Below are 14214 nucleotides of genomic sequence, written 5' to 3'. Positions count from 1 at the left end.
GTCACATCAGCCTACTCTCCTTCTATTTCAGAGTGTCAGTTTCCTCATCTACACACCTGGATGATGCATTAGGTCTTTACTCATTCAATCTTAAGATGTAGGGAGGCAAAGAAGTGACAGAGAGGATACAGTGAAGGATGTGCAATCTCAATGAAGTCAGTTCAAACTCTAAGAAACTTGTGACACTGTCTACGAAACTATATGACACTGGACAAGTCACTTAACTTCTCTCAGCCTCAAGTTTCCTCACCTCTATACCTACATCACTGGGCTGTTGTGAGGATCAAATGAGACATTAAAAGTATAGTGCTCTTTGAACTTGGAATTTCTCAATAAATGCTAGCTACCATTAGCATCGATTCAAATATAAAAATATGAAACATTACGAAAATGGAAGTTTCAAATATGTGATTTTGAACCCTCTAGCTATTCATACCTTGAAGACAAGGATACTATTTTTCATTCATGCAACACTCATATTGTAGAATTGAGTAGAACCTGTCACTAGTATTCCAACAGCTGGGACCTACCTGAGTCCTTCAGGATCGTGATAAGTCTCCAAGAGGGAGGACTTATTGAGTACCTTCACCTAAGGTTATCTTCTATGAGATGCTTAATCCAAAGAGAAGAAAAGAGGATTCATAGAAACTGTTCCTGGCATCTGGTGCTAAAATCTTAGTGTTTTCTAAGTCATGGTCTATTGTCCTCAGCCCCTTTTGCTCCTTGGATCATGCTGAAAATAAGGTTACTAGATTAACTAAAGCAATGTTTCTGATCTTATTAATGAATGAAGGATGACAACTACCAAAGTCAGGCTTGTCCAATGGACATGGGTCCAAATTGAGACATCAAAGGTTTTCTGTGGCTTTTGGTCACAAACTCACAGTAGGGTTTTACAAGAATGTGCATGTTGGTGCTCTTAAGGGACAAAGGCTCCACTGAGGACACCCAGAGCTATTTAGCATGCCCCTCTGAAAAGCACATAATGGCATACCCAGATCTGTGGGGACCCAATCACAATTACTAAGGGAAGTCATGAGTATATTCAGATGTTGTTGTCAGGAATTTTCCATGGTGCACAGAGAACAAGGCTGCCCTCAGGAGGCACTAGAAATAAGGACCATGAGCTCATTAGGCATCAACCTGATGGAGCCACCACATGAACAACAAGAAAATAGGCAAGGGGTGAGACAAGCCCCTTAGAGGCCAGGCCCAGTGTCTTTAACAGTTCAACTTCCATTCATTTGCCTCTTTGAAGAAAAATGTCTGATGGAGAAGGATAATATCACTCCAGATTTAGGGGTTAAATAGGTAATGAAAATGATGTAAGAAATAAAAGAAAACCAGTGAATCCTTTTAAAAATACATAGAAAATAAGAGAAAGAATTTCAAAAGGCAGCATCAACAAACACTACAATTTTACTATTGACAAAGATAATAAACATTTTAAAACTGTACATAATGAAAATCAACAGCTTCATTGGTGATGTTCTTTTATTCCTGTGCATTAAAATGATCCTATCTATTATGGCTTATTCACTTCATAATAAAAAACATAATTTAAAAAGAGGAAGCATCTGCCTGCATATATTCCAAGTAGCCTTCAGCCTTCAGTGATTTTTCACTCATTAATGACTCTTCCTGACCCCATTTGGAGTTTTCTTTTTGCAAAAATACTGCAGTGATTTGCTATTTCCTTCTCCAGGCGATTTTACAAATGAAGAAATTGAGTCAAATGTTAAGTGACTTGCCTGGGATTTAAGAGCCAGTAAGGGTCTGAGGTCACATTTGAACTCAGTTCTTTACAACTCCACTCCTAGCACTCTAGCCTCTGCTCCATCTATTGTCATGTTCCAAGTAGCCAGTTCCCCAATATGCTAGTTATATGCCAGGTGGAAGCTGGTGACATAGCACACCTTCCTCTCTCCCAGCCACTGCATTCCTTTACTAGTTTCCCTAATCCAACCAACCAAGCCTCAGAGATGGCAACCGCCCCTGTGGGAAAGAAACAATCTGCACGTTCTCTAATCATGCCTTGAAATGATAGGTCAATCAGTTCTAAGGCCAATGAATCCTAATTCTTGCAACTCAGGATGGAATTTGATGAGATGAAGGGCCATCCAAATATTTTTCATTCAACCCTTTCTTCCAACCCCTCTGGTTTCTACAGATATTCCATAAAAGCAACATTAAAACATTCAGTTTCAGAATCAGATACTCTCAAACATAGAAGGGACCTCAAAGTGCATCGACTGTGGCCCATAGTACACCAAGAATTCTTTTTCCTATGTAGTGGAGATAATGGAGATAGAATCAGTCACCAGTCATGCGTCTAATGGTTGAGGAGAATATTAATAGTATTTCCTGCAGCATTAAACGATTATCATCCCCAAGTCACTTAATAGAACAAAGTTCTATTAAAGTCATATAAAGAGCAAGTGAAATGGGCACATGGACAATTGCTAGGACTTGACATCCTTCCCCGTTCTGCTCTGAAAGTTGACCTAAAGTGTCCTCAGGAGGATGAATTGAAAGTTTCTTAACTTCGGCGGGGAACGCCCTTAAAGGGGCCGAAGTCGCCACCGCGCCCTCAGCCACCGCCGCCGCCCGCCAGCGCCTCGGTTCCCCTATCTTCTCCCTCCCCAGGCTCCGGAGGGAGGGACTTCTCACGTCCAAGGCCTAACACTGAGGAGAAACCGAGGCACAAGGTGGTGAAGAGCCGGATGCTTCCCCGTGCATCCCCTGGGTGCTTGGCGACCGTCGGGAGGCGGCGCCTGGAGCCCGAAGTCCCGGCCACCCGGCCCGGGGCCCGCGGGGAGGGAGCCGGCGATAGCAGGGCCCCGTGGCCCGCGGGGACTGAAGGGTGACCTGCACTGGCGTGGGGCTCGGCAAACTCTGATTCGTGCTGTCCGTGGCCTTGGGAGCCTTTCTGCTGCTGCCCCTCCCCCGCCTCCAGACTCCCTGGTGGGTCCGGGCCCACCAGCCACCCCGGCCGCCCCCCACCCGCGAGCAGCCAGCCAGCGCCCCGCGGCCCCGGGAAGGGGCGTGGCCCAGCCCCTGCAAGATGTGCTCCAGCGGCTCCTGGGGGCGCCCGCCGCTCATCCCCGGACGCCCGAGAGGCTGGAGCTCAGGGATATCTTCATCGCCGTGAAGACCACCACCAAGTACCTAAAGTCCCGGCTGGAGCTGCTCTTCCGCACCTCGATCTCCCGGGCGCAGCAGCAGACCTTCATCTTCACGGATGGTGAAGACCCAGAGTCACGCCTTTGAGCAGGAGATTATGTCATCAGCACCGATTGTTCTGCCATGCACACGCGCCAGGCACTCTGCTGGAAGATGTCTGTGGAGTACGACAAGTTCATCGAGTCAGGAAGGAAATGGTTCTCCATGTAGATGATGACAATTATGTGAACTCCAAAAGGCTCCTACAGCTGCTCTCTGGTTTCTCCCCAAGTCAGGATGTCTATGTGGGGCGAACTAGTCTGGACCACCCTATTGAGGAGGCTGACAGAGCCCAGGTAAGTGGAACCTCATCTACAATCCAGTTCTGGTTTGCCACAGGAGGAGCTGGCTTCTGCAACAACAGAGGTCTTGACCTCAAAAGGAGTCCTTGGGCCAGCCTGGGCAACTTCATCAGCACTGCCGAGAAGGTCAGACTTCCTGATGACGGCACCATTGGCAATATCATCGAAGAGCTGCTGCAGGTGAAACTCTTGCATATCACCCTCTTCCACTCCCACCTGGAGAACTTGCAGAGGCTGTCGGCTGACACCCTGCTCAGACAGATGACCCTGACCTACGGGGACCCAGAGAATCTGACGAACGTGGTGAGTGTGGGTGGTGCCTTCAGCCTGCAGCTGGACCCCACGAGGTTTAAATCCATCCATTGCCTTCTCTACCCTGACACTACCTGGTGTCCCCTGAAGAAGTCACTGTAACACCTAACCCAGGAAGTTTTTGGTTTTGGAAGCAAACCTGTCCTCGGACATGACTGATCCCATCTATGGGGAGCAGAGAAAATGGACTTGCTGGCTGCTGCCAAGGAGAACCCCCCTGTGCCTTCATCCAACACTAGCAACTCTGTGGAACCTGTTGAAGCCTTTCTGTCCTGCTTCTCCCATGTTCACAGGCTTCCTCAGGGTCACTTATCTGATCTGGAGAAACAAGCGTTAGCTAGAGGTGTCTCTCCACATAGCCAAATTTTGGAGTGTGCTCAGTGCTCACCCAGGGGCTCTGTGGAGAGAGCCGGGGAAGGAAAATATGAGGTCCCTGCCCTGGGAGAGATCACAGCCCAGATTATCACACAGAGGAGGAAAGGCAGATGTGGTCTATCAGAGCCGAGGGGCCCACGCACCGGTAGCCCCCTTCTACAGCTTGGTAGAAATACAGGGCGGGGCCGCAGTTTACTGAATCTCCATACAGAGCTCTGAGCCGTTCCTCCTAGGGGCCTTGGAGCAGTCTTAACTGACCAGAGCCTTTGATCAGCCACCCTTTCAGGTGGACCTTTGAGCCACTGGCCCTTGAGGGGCCTGAAGACTGGATGAGCTACAGGCCAGGATTTCATTTTTTTTTTCAAGGGCAGCCTAGTACCATTCAGGGTTGGTCTATCCCTGAAGCAGGTGCAGGTTTGAGGAGAGTCTGGTGATGACAAGCGAGTAGCAGTTCCCCTTCTCAATAGCTACCTCTGAGTCCCTCTCTAAGGTTATTGGGGACACGGATGAGGACCAGATACTGTCCTTAATTTTCTGGCTACCTCAGATTTCTTCCCAGACCTAAGGGAAGGAAAGGGTGTGTCATCATCACCTCTTCCTGCCCCCCCAGCTAATTCAGCCAGTATTGAGGGTCCCTAGACACCCACAGCCAGAGAGCCCATCAACCTAACCAGTTCGCTTCTTCAGCCAAATAAATAATACTTAAAGTTTAAAAAAAAAGACGAATTGAAATTTTCTGAACTTCACAAAGTCTCATGCCCTTGAGGACTTGAGTTACACCAAAAGGTTCAAGTTCTTCAAATTTCTATTCACTGTAAATCAGCACTGGAAATGCAGATTCAGTCACAAGAAAGTTTCAAGGCTATAATGCTTCTGAGGTCAGGAAGGAAAGGAAGGATTCGGCTCCTGTGTTCTATGGAGGAGTCTATGGGCCTTAGAAAATTTGTGCACTAGGAAAGTGTAAATGCAGAGAAAGCAATTACCTTAGTTGTGTTCCTTAATTAAAAGGATAAGCCTATTGATGACTTTGCCCCCTGGAAATTATAATGAAAGCTATACTGACATCTTTATTCCTCAGGCTACAGATGAGATGGCTCAAAAACATGTCGATCATGTTGTGGAACCCTGACACCACTTTCTCTTTAGCCATGCAATGACTAGGCCAAGGGTATAAATACAGAAGGATTCCTGTCCCACAGAATATGAGCATTGCTGTGAGGTAGCAAACACAGATGAAGAAATACCGCTGGTAGCTTTCAGCAGGACAGATTCTCATGATGATTTGGAAAATGGATAAGAATAGTAAGATGACAAAATGAGGTGAGGGGAGATATCGCATTATACATGATGTAAAACCATTTAAGTGGGGTATGTGTCAGACTAGGAGAGACTTGCAAGTGGAGGAAAGTCACAGAAAAAGCGATTGATCACATTGGAACTACAGAAGTCAAAAGTGAAGAAATTGTCTCTGTAAATGGAGGAATTCAGAAGGCCACAAATACAGGAACGAATAGACTAGCATCTGTGGTAGATGCTATGGAAGTGCTATAATGGAAAGTCTTATATAAAGCTACATTTAGATCATAGGCCAAGAGAAAATTTTAGGTAGCAAAAATAATCCACAAAAAAACAACAACTTTGCTATGAATCTATTGTAGTAGATGAGCATGAAAAACCCAATCATTATTCGTGCACTAATGGCTGAAGAGTAGCTAAAATCTGCAAAAAATGTTAATGTGTAAAAAAATACATAGTCGTTTGGTGGCACAAGTCCCAGGACATAATGACTGGCACTGGAACTGAGGTGAATCAACAGACATTAGCTAATCAAGACAACCTTTGGTGTTTAAGCTCTTTCTGGACCTAATGATATTGGAAAAAGAGCAGGAGATGCTGACTTTCTCTGGTTGGGAATGGTCCTTGACTCTTCCTCTTCACACCCTGACCCTGCATCAAGCTAAGAAAGGGAAGCTCTGCTCTGTTCTTCTACCCATTTCTTGCTTCGTACTAGGGGACTTCAATGTACAAATTGATGCTCTTTCAACTACCCTAAATCTCACACTTATCAACTTACTCCTCTCCCGTGACCAATTCCTGTATTTTACTTCATTTTCACACAAAAAATAGAACTGCCCTTGATCTTGTCACCACCCACAAATGCTCCACTTCCACATTCAAGGCCACTGAAGTCATTCCACTTCTCTTTTTATATTGCAATTTCAAACTTTGTTCTTTATCCACACCATGGGAATCCCTTAATACCTTAGCTGGCTTCTAGGGCATCAGCTCTCCACCACAGATAATCTCATCTTTTCCCCATAATGACCCCTTGGTAAACCAGTTCAACTCTAAACTATCCACCTCTCTGGAGTCCTTTGATCATTTGTATCTAAGATCTTGTTCTGCTAGTCTCCATTTTGGATCACCATTTCCTACAATAAGTGGATTTGTCATTGTTGTTGAGTTAGTTTTCAGTTGTGTCTGACTTTTCATTGACCCTTTTGGGGGCTTTCTTGACAAAGGCACTGGAGAAGTTTGCTATGTCCTCTGTCAGCTCATTTTACAGATGTGTTAGCTGAGGCAAACAAGGTTAAATACCAAGGTCACCCAGCTACTATGTGCCTAAATTCATATTTGAACTCAAGTCTTCCTCACTCAAGGACCAGAGCTCTACCAACTGTGCCACCTAGAAGCCTATAAATGGATATATGAACTTAATATTAAAAAATCAGCCATTAAAAAATTTAGAAGACAAGCAGATCATATAGTCCCAAAGCTATGTGTAGGAGGTGTATTCTTAAACAAATATTAGAAAGGAAGTGATTAGAGAGGATAACACAGATATCTTTTATTACATGACGCTGAAAAACTTTTCCACATACAAAATTAATGCACCTATGATAAGAAGGCAACCAGTTGAATAGGGCGGGGGGATCTTTGTATCAAATTACTCTGATAAGAGATGGATATCCAAGATTAATTATTTATATGTCTGTGTGTGTAATAACATATATGTATATATAGGTATATGTATATGTATATATGAATGTGTGTGTGTGCATGTGTAAAATGGCCATTTCCCAAAATAAGAAAAATATAAATCAAAACAACCCTGAAGCTTCACTTCACACCAAATTGGGAAAGGTAATCAACAAAATGTCAATAGTCAATGTTGGAGGGGCTGTGAGTTGATAGGCACATTAATAAACTGTTGATAAGTGAAATAATTTTGGAAAAGGATTTGGACTTAGGCAAATAATATGATTAAAAGTCTCATACAATTTCACACAGAGGAAGCCATTGATTAGGAGAAAATAATCATGCACACCAAAATATTTACAACAGTCTTTAGAACATAACAAAGAATTGGAAGCAAAACAGATGTCCATCAACTGGGAATGGCTAAAAGAATTGTGGTATGTGAATGCAATTGAATATTGCTATGGTAATAAAAATGGTTTATCTGATAAATACAGAGGTTAAAATACAGGGGGAGAAATTATGAAGAGGTAAATTTAGGCTGAATGTTAGGAAGGGGAATATTTCTAAGCCGTTAGCACTGGACAGAGTGAAATGAGTATCCTCAAGAGGCAGTGGCTTTCCCTCCTTTAAACGTAGGTTGGATACCTTGTTGAGAATGTTAAGAGTAGAGGTATCTTTTGGGTTATGAGTTAGATTATAAGGCCAAGTTCTTTTGTACCTTGATTCTAATTCTAAATTATATGAATTTATTTATTTTAAAAAAACTTAGAAGAAAAAATAACGAAAAGAAATAAAACAAATGCTAGGAGTTTTTTTAATCAGGCCAATCAAAGTGAATAAAACGTGGGATTCCATTATTAAAAATTGTTTAGATTTTATTACATAATGGCAGAGTCCTGGACTGCATTTAAGGCAGTTAATCAGTGAATAAAAATTTATTAAGTTTTTATTATGTGTCGGTAACTATGAAAGAAGCTTTCTGTAACTGTCTGTGGTACTATGTGTAATTAAATTCTCAGTTCTCCCACATAACTCTCTAAGAATGTACGTTAAGCAGAGTTTATCAGTTGGCATCAGTAGAGGGAGTTGCCACAGGAGGTCTAACCACCACCTCTTTCCATTTCACACTGTCCTTCAAATGCAAAAATTTAGGGAGAATAGTAGGTGATATTTGTTCTGTTTTTAATATTTTATTCATTTTGAACTTAAATACAAAAAGAGGAAAAAACTAGTATTTCCACATACACAGCAGAACATGAAGGAAAGATTCAATATAAAACTATGGATCTTCATTTCAGATTGATTAATTAAATAAAAACTATGTAAAAAATAGTACACATTGTTTTCAATGCTACCCTGCTTTCCTGTGCTTCCTTCAAAGTTTTCTTTTGTTCTCTGCCATACAGTTTTTATTTGTAAGTATTCATTTATACTACATTCTATTTATATTTTTCCCTCTCCCCCATCCTAGAGAAGGTTATAATTAAGAACATACATAATGTATGTATATGCACATATATGTATATGTATATACACCAATATATGTATGTACATATGTGTGTATGTACATGTATATACAGAGACATACTTGCATATACATATATATGTGTAAAACCATACTATACATCTATTTATCAGTTCTTTCTCTGGAGGTGGATAGCATCTTCCTTCATAAATTCTTTGTAGTTGGTTTGAGTATTTATATAATTCAACATGAATTAAGTTGTTCTTCAGAATGAAGTTTTCTTCAGATAATATTTCTGTTACTATGTGCAATATTCTCTTGGTACTGCTCGTTTCACTTTTCATTATTTCATGTAAGTCTTTCCATGTTTTTTTAAAAAATCAACCAGCTCATCATTTATTGTAGAACAGTAGTATTCCATCACAATTGTAAACCACAACTTGTTTAGCCATTCCCAAATTGAAGGGCATCTATCATTTTAGCCAGTCTGATAGGTGTAAGATAACATCTGTTATTTTAATTTGCATTTCTGTAATCAATAATACTTTATAGCATTCTTTCATATGACTACACACATAATTTTATTTCTTTATTGAAAGAATATTTCAAATTGAAAGTTTTTTTGTTGAAAAACAGCCTGTTCATAACCTGTGACCATTTATTAATTGTAGAATGACTCATATGATTATAAATTTGACAAAATTTTTATATATTAAAGAAATGAGGCCTTTGTCTGAAAGACATTCTATGAAGAATTTCCATAATTTTTTGCTTTCCTTCTAATCTTGGCTACATTATTTTAACTACACAAAACCTGATTAATATAATCAAAATTATCCATTTTAAACCTCAAAATGCTATCTCTTGTTTATTCATAATTTGTTCTCCTATACATAAGTCTGATAGGTAATATGTTCCATTTCCTTCTAATTTTTTATGATATCTCCCTATATACATAGGTCATATATCCGTTTTAAACTCATCTTGGTAAATGGCTTAAGATATTGGTCTATGCCCAGTTTCTGTCACACTGCTTTTCAGCTTTCTCAAAATTTTTTTACTAAATAATGAATTCTTATGTCCAAAACTTAAATCTTTACATTCGTCAAACATGAGGTTAATATAATCTTTCATTTCGGTGCATTTTTTGTCTATGCTCTTCTGCCTTTCTGTTTCTTAACTAGGACAAGATAGTTTTGATATTTACTACCATATAATATATTTTAAGACCTGGTACTGCTAAACCACCTTCCTTTGCATTTTTTTCATTAGTGACTTTGAAATATTGACTATGTGTTATATTTTATAACATTTAATAATTCACATGGGATGGCATCGAATAAATAGGTAGATAAGGTAAAATTGTCATTTTAATTATATCAGTTTTGTCTACATGTAAAAAGTGATATTCTTCCAATGACTTAAATCTGCATTTATTTGTATAAAAAGTAACTTTTATGATCTGTTCATGTAGTTCCAGCATCTGTTTTGGCATATACACTCTCAGGTGTGATACACTGTCTAAAGTTATTTTAAATGGGGTATCTATGTTCTCTTGCAAGATTTTTGTGGTCATTTCTAAAAATATTGATGATTTATTTGGGTTTATTTTATATTCTACTATTTTGATAAAATTGTTAATTTGTTCAAATACCTCTTAATTGCATCTTCAGAATTTTCCAACTATATCATCATATTGTCTGCATACCTCATTTCACACTCTGATTACTTTAATTTCTTTTTTCTCTTATTACTATTGCTAGCATTTCTAAAACAATATTGAACAATATTAGTGACACATAGTCTAGTTTCTTTGTTTACCTTTTGATATTAAATCTATTTTATCTTTGCCTATGTCTGAGATGATGTTTGCTACCCCTGCTTTTTTATTTTTTTTACATCAGCTGAAGCATAATAAATTCTTCTCCAGGCCTTTATTTTAACTCTTTGTGTATCTCTCATTTTTATTGTGTTTCTTTTAAGCAATATATTGAGGAATTCAAACTTTTAATCAATTCTGCTATGTTTCCATTTTATGGGAAAATTTATCCCATTTACATTCACAGTTATTACTTACTTGGGTATTTCCTTAATCCTACATTTCCTCCCTCTCCTTCTAGCCCTACTTAACCTATCCCTCCTCACAGGTCTAACTTGTTTTTAACCACTACCTTGCTCTCCAATTTGTTAATCTACTCACCCATCTAAGAGTCCCTCTCTTATCCTCTCTCCCCCACTCACTACTTTAATTGCCCTTCCCCCCAAATGTCTGTAACTTATCCTCTCCCCTACCCTTCTAATTCTTAATCTATGCACTCTTCTAGAAGTCTCTCCCTTATTCTATTCCCTCACTCTCATTTCCTTAGAGATTTAGAAGACTTTTATACCCTTCTAAATCTAAATGTTGTTGCCCCTTTAACCCATTTCTGATGAGAGTAAGCTAGCACTACCAGCACTCCAACCCACTTGCTTCCTCTGTATCAATTCTTCCTTTCACACCTCATTTGTATGAGATGATTGCTTCTTTTGTCCTCTTCCTACCCAATTTTTTAAAATCACCCCACTGTACTTAGCTCAGCCCCAATCTTTCTTTCAAAATACCCAAGTAAATAATGACAATCTTAAGACTACTGATAACATTTTCAATTCTAAGAAGTAAACAGTTTGACTTTCTACTAGACTTTTCAGCGAAACATGGCAAGTGGTAATAAAGTGATGATAACCATTCCCTGCCCCCACCCAAGTCACTTAACAATAGCTTGCCCAGATTCACAGGAAAAGAAAGTGGCTGATGTGTTCAACACATCATAACTTTCGGTGGTAAGGGAAGTTGATTAAAATTCTTGTGAAAAGACGAACAGATATTAAATCTTCAAACTATATTCAATTGTTTTTAAATATAAAAATATCCAGTTTCTCCAAATTTCTAAAAATTATGGATCACAGAGTCAGATACTGGAAGCAGTGAGGGAAGATATTTTCCAAATTCGAGATCAAAAGAGAAAAGTTATTACCTATGATCCATGGATAATAAAGGCTGTGTCAGCCCAGGAGTGCATGTACTTTGAATATCATAGTGTAGAAGAAAACTGCTTGAATACTTTTCTTTCTAGTTAAAAAAGTTTCCTAATGAAGACTTTGCCTTGCTCACAACTTTCCTAAATGAACTACTGACTTCCTTATTCCTCAGACTGTAGACCAGAGGATTCAACATGGGGATGACCATGGTGTAGAACACCGAAGCCATTTTGTCTGTGTCCATGGAATGGCTGGAGCTGGGTTGTAAGTACATGAAAATTATTGTCCCATAGAAGATGGACACAGCTGTGAGATGGGAAGCACAAGTAGAGAAGGCTTTCTGGCGGCCCTCAGCTGAGTGCATTCTCCAAATGGCAATGAAAATTAAAAAATAAGATTTCAAGATGAAAAAAAGGGCAAAGAATACATTGAATCCTACAGCAAAGAAAACAACCACTTCATTGACATATGAGACAGAGTAGGAGAGAACCAAAAGAGGTGGAACATCACAGAAAAAGTGATGGATCATGTTGGACTTGCAAAGGGAAAGGCTAAAGATGTTTCCTGTGTGAATGGAGGCAAAAAGGAAACCACAGATATGGGAACTAATAGCTAGCTGAGCACACACACTGGATGTCATGGTGGTGGTATAATGGAGGGGCTTGCACACAGCAGCCTGGCGATCATAGGCCATAGCAGCCAGAAGATAACTTTCAGCAGTGGCAAAGTAGACAAAGAAAAACATTTGTGCAGCACATCCATTGTAGGAGATGGTTTTGTCCCCTGGGAGGAATCCAGCCATTGCTTTAGGAGTAATGGCTGAAGAGTAACCCAAATCCACTAGAGAGAGATTACTGAGGAAAAAATACATAGGTGTATGGAGACAAGAGTCCCACAATATCAGAAATACCAGGCCCAGGTTCCCTACCAGAGCAATGAGGTAAATGATAGTGAATATTATGAAGAGAGGCACCTGAAGTTCAGGGGAATCTGTTAATCCCACAAGGATGAACTCCTTCACCACTGAACAATTCTCCATAAATATCTTGTAGGGATTTGGATGATTCACCTGGAACAAGGGAAATACAAAAACAGAATAAATCATGGCATTTATCATTCTCTTTTATAAGTTTTAGAATCATATTTTGTATAAAATGAAAATATAAAATTTTGTTACATAAAAAACAGAATAAATCATGGTATTTATCATTCTTTTGTGAAGGTTATAGAATCATATTTTATATAAACTGAAAATATGAAATATTGTTAAATAAAAAATTGTAGGGTTTTCATGTATGATAAATCAACATCATACTACTGTTGCAATTATGATTTCTGAGCACATATCATAAGTCCTCTTGTACTCATTTAGATCATTACTGAACAGGTTCTCAACTTCCACAATTCCCTTGACCTTCATCTTTACTCTGCATCAGTTGCATATATTGTGGCCATACTATTAAACTGATCATCCCTCCAACTCCATGACCCAGAACTCTGAAATCCTCTTGAGCATATCTTACTATCTTTCCATTACATATTCTGCCTTACCTTTCATGTCTCTAGATTTACTCCTTACCATAAACACCTGGTTCTACATCCCTACCATGTTTCCAATTTTATTTCTCCAATTGTGGCCTTACTCTTCTGCCTTCATAGGATCGAACTGATGATTGACTGCTTTGGTGATAGTCCCTCAACTACCCTAGAATTCCTTGCTCTGTTACCTTTCACCAGATTTTCCAATTTAGAATTGTGCTCACTATGTACCTTTAATAGTGACACAAAGAGAGGACAGAACATATATATGCTGATTGGGTTCTCTATATGTTATTCTCTTGTCACTTGAATCATCCCTGGTCCAAAGGAACCCAGTTATTCCCCCATTAACTAGCCCACTTTCTTATACCACTTTCTTCCCTTTGCATCAGCAAAGACAGATGACATCACTCTTGGTTTCTCTCATTTACATACTCAACCCTCCAAATCTCTCTTCATTTTTCCCTTTTACCTTCTGTTTTGTCACATATCTCAGAGAACAAGGTGGATCTTCTCACTGCCAATGTCAATCTCTCTATGTATGATCTTCTCCTCTCATCCTTTCTCCTCCAAAAATACTAACAGATAGGATTTAGATACCACTATTACTTTACAAAAGTGAGTTATTAATATTATGTCATTTGATCTTCACAACAAACCAGCAACGTAGGTGATGTACCCATTTTATAAAGAAGGAAGCAGAAGCAGACAGAGATACGAGACTTGGCAAGGGTCACCTTCTAAGTTCCTGAGGTTCAATTTAAACCTAAGTTTATCTAATTCCAGGTTCTATACTATATTCACCTGGAAGCTTCCAGGAATCCAACTCCTCCATCATTGTTTTAGTTTTTATTTATTTATTTGTTTGTTTGTTTGTTTATTCTTATGTAATTTCTTACTCCCTGTTATTTACAATAACGCCTAGATTTTGCCATCTTAAAAATCTTTATTTTAGAAATACATCTTCCAAACAGTTGCAATTTGCTAATCCTAAAGCAG

The 14214-nt window shown here is 39.4% G+C and overlaps 1 protein-coding gene and 1 pseudogene across 1 annotated transcript; one reads left to right on the top strand and one right to left on the bottom strand.

The window, feature by feature from the left end:
- The first annotated feature begins 1122 nt into the window (after positions 1–1122).
- On the top strand, positions 1123–3938 carry LOC118855126 (annotated as a pseudogene).
- A 7829-nt stretch (positions 3939–11767) lies between these two features.
- Positions 11768–12715, bottom strand: LOC118855125 (olfactory receptor 5B12-like). The gene has a single exon (XM_036765234.1). The coding sequence runs from the start codon at positions 12713–12715 to the stop codon at positions 11768–11770; it is 948 nt and encodes a 315-aa protein (XP_036621129.1).
- Between the last annotated feature and the right edge of the window lie 1499 nt (positions 12716–14214).

This window comes from Trichosurus vulpecula, chromosome 6 (genome assembly GCF_011100635.1).
Source record: "Trichosurus vulpecula isolate mTriVul1 chromosome 6, mTriVul1.pri, whole genome shotgun sequence".
NCBI classification, from domain to species: Eukaryota; Metazoa; Chordata; class Mammalia; order Diprotodontia; family Phalangeridae; genus Trichosurus; species Trichosurus vulpecula.
This window is presented reverse-complemented; position numbering and strand designations above follow the sequence as displayed.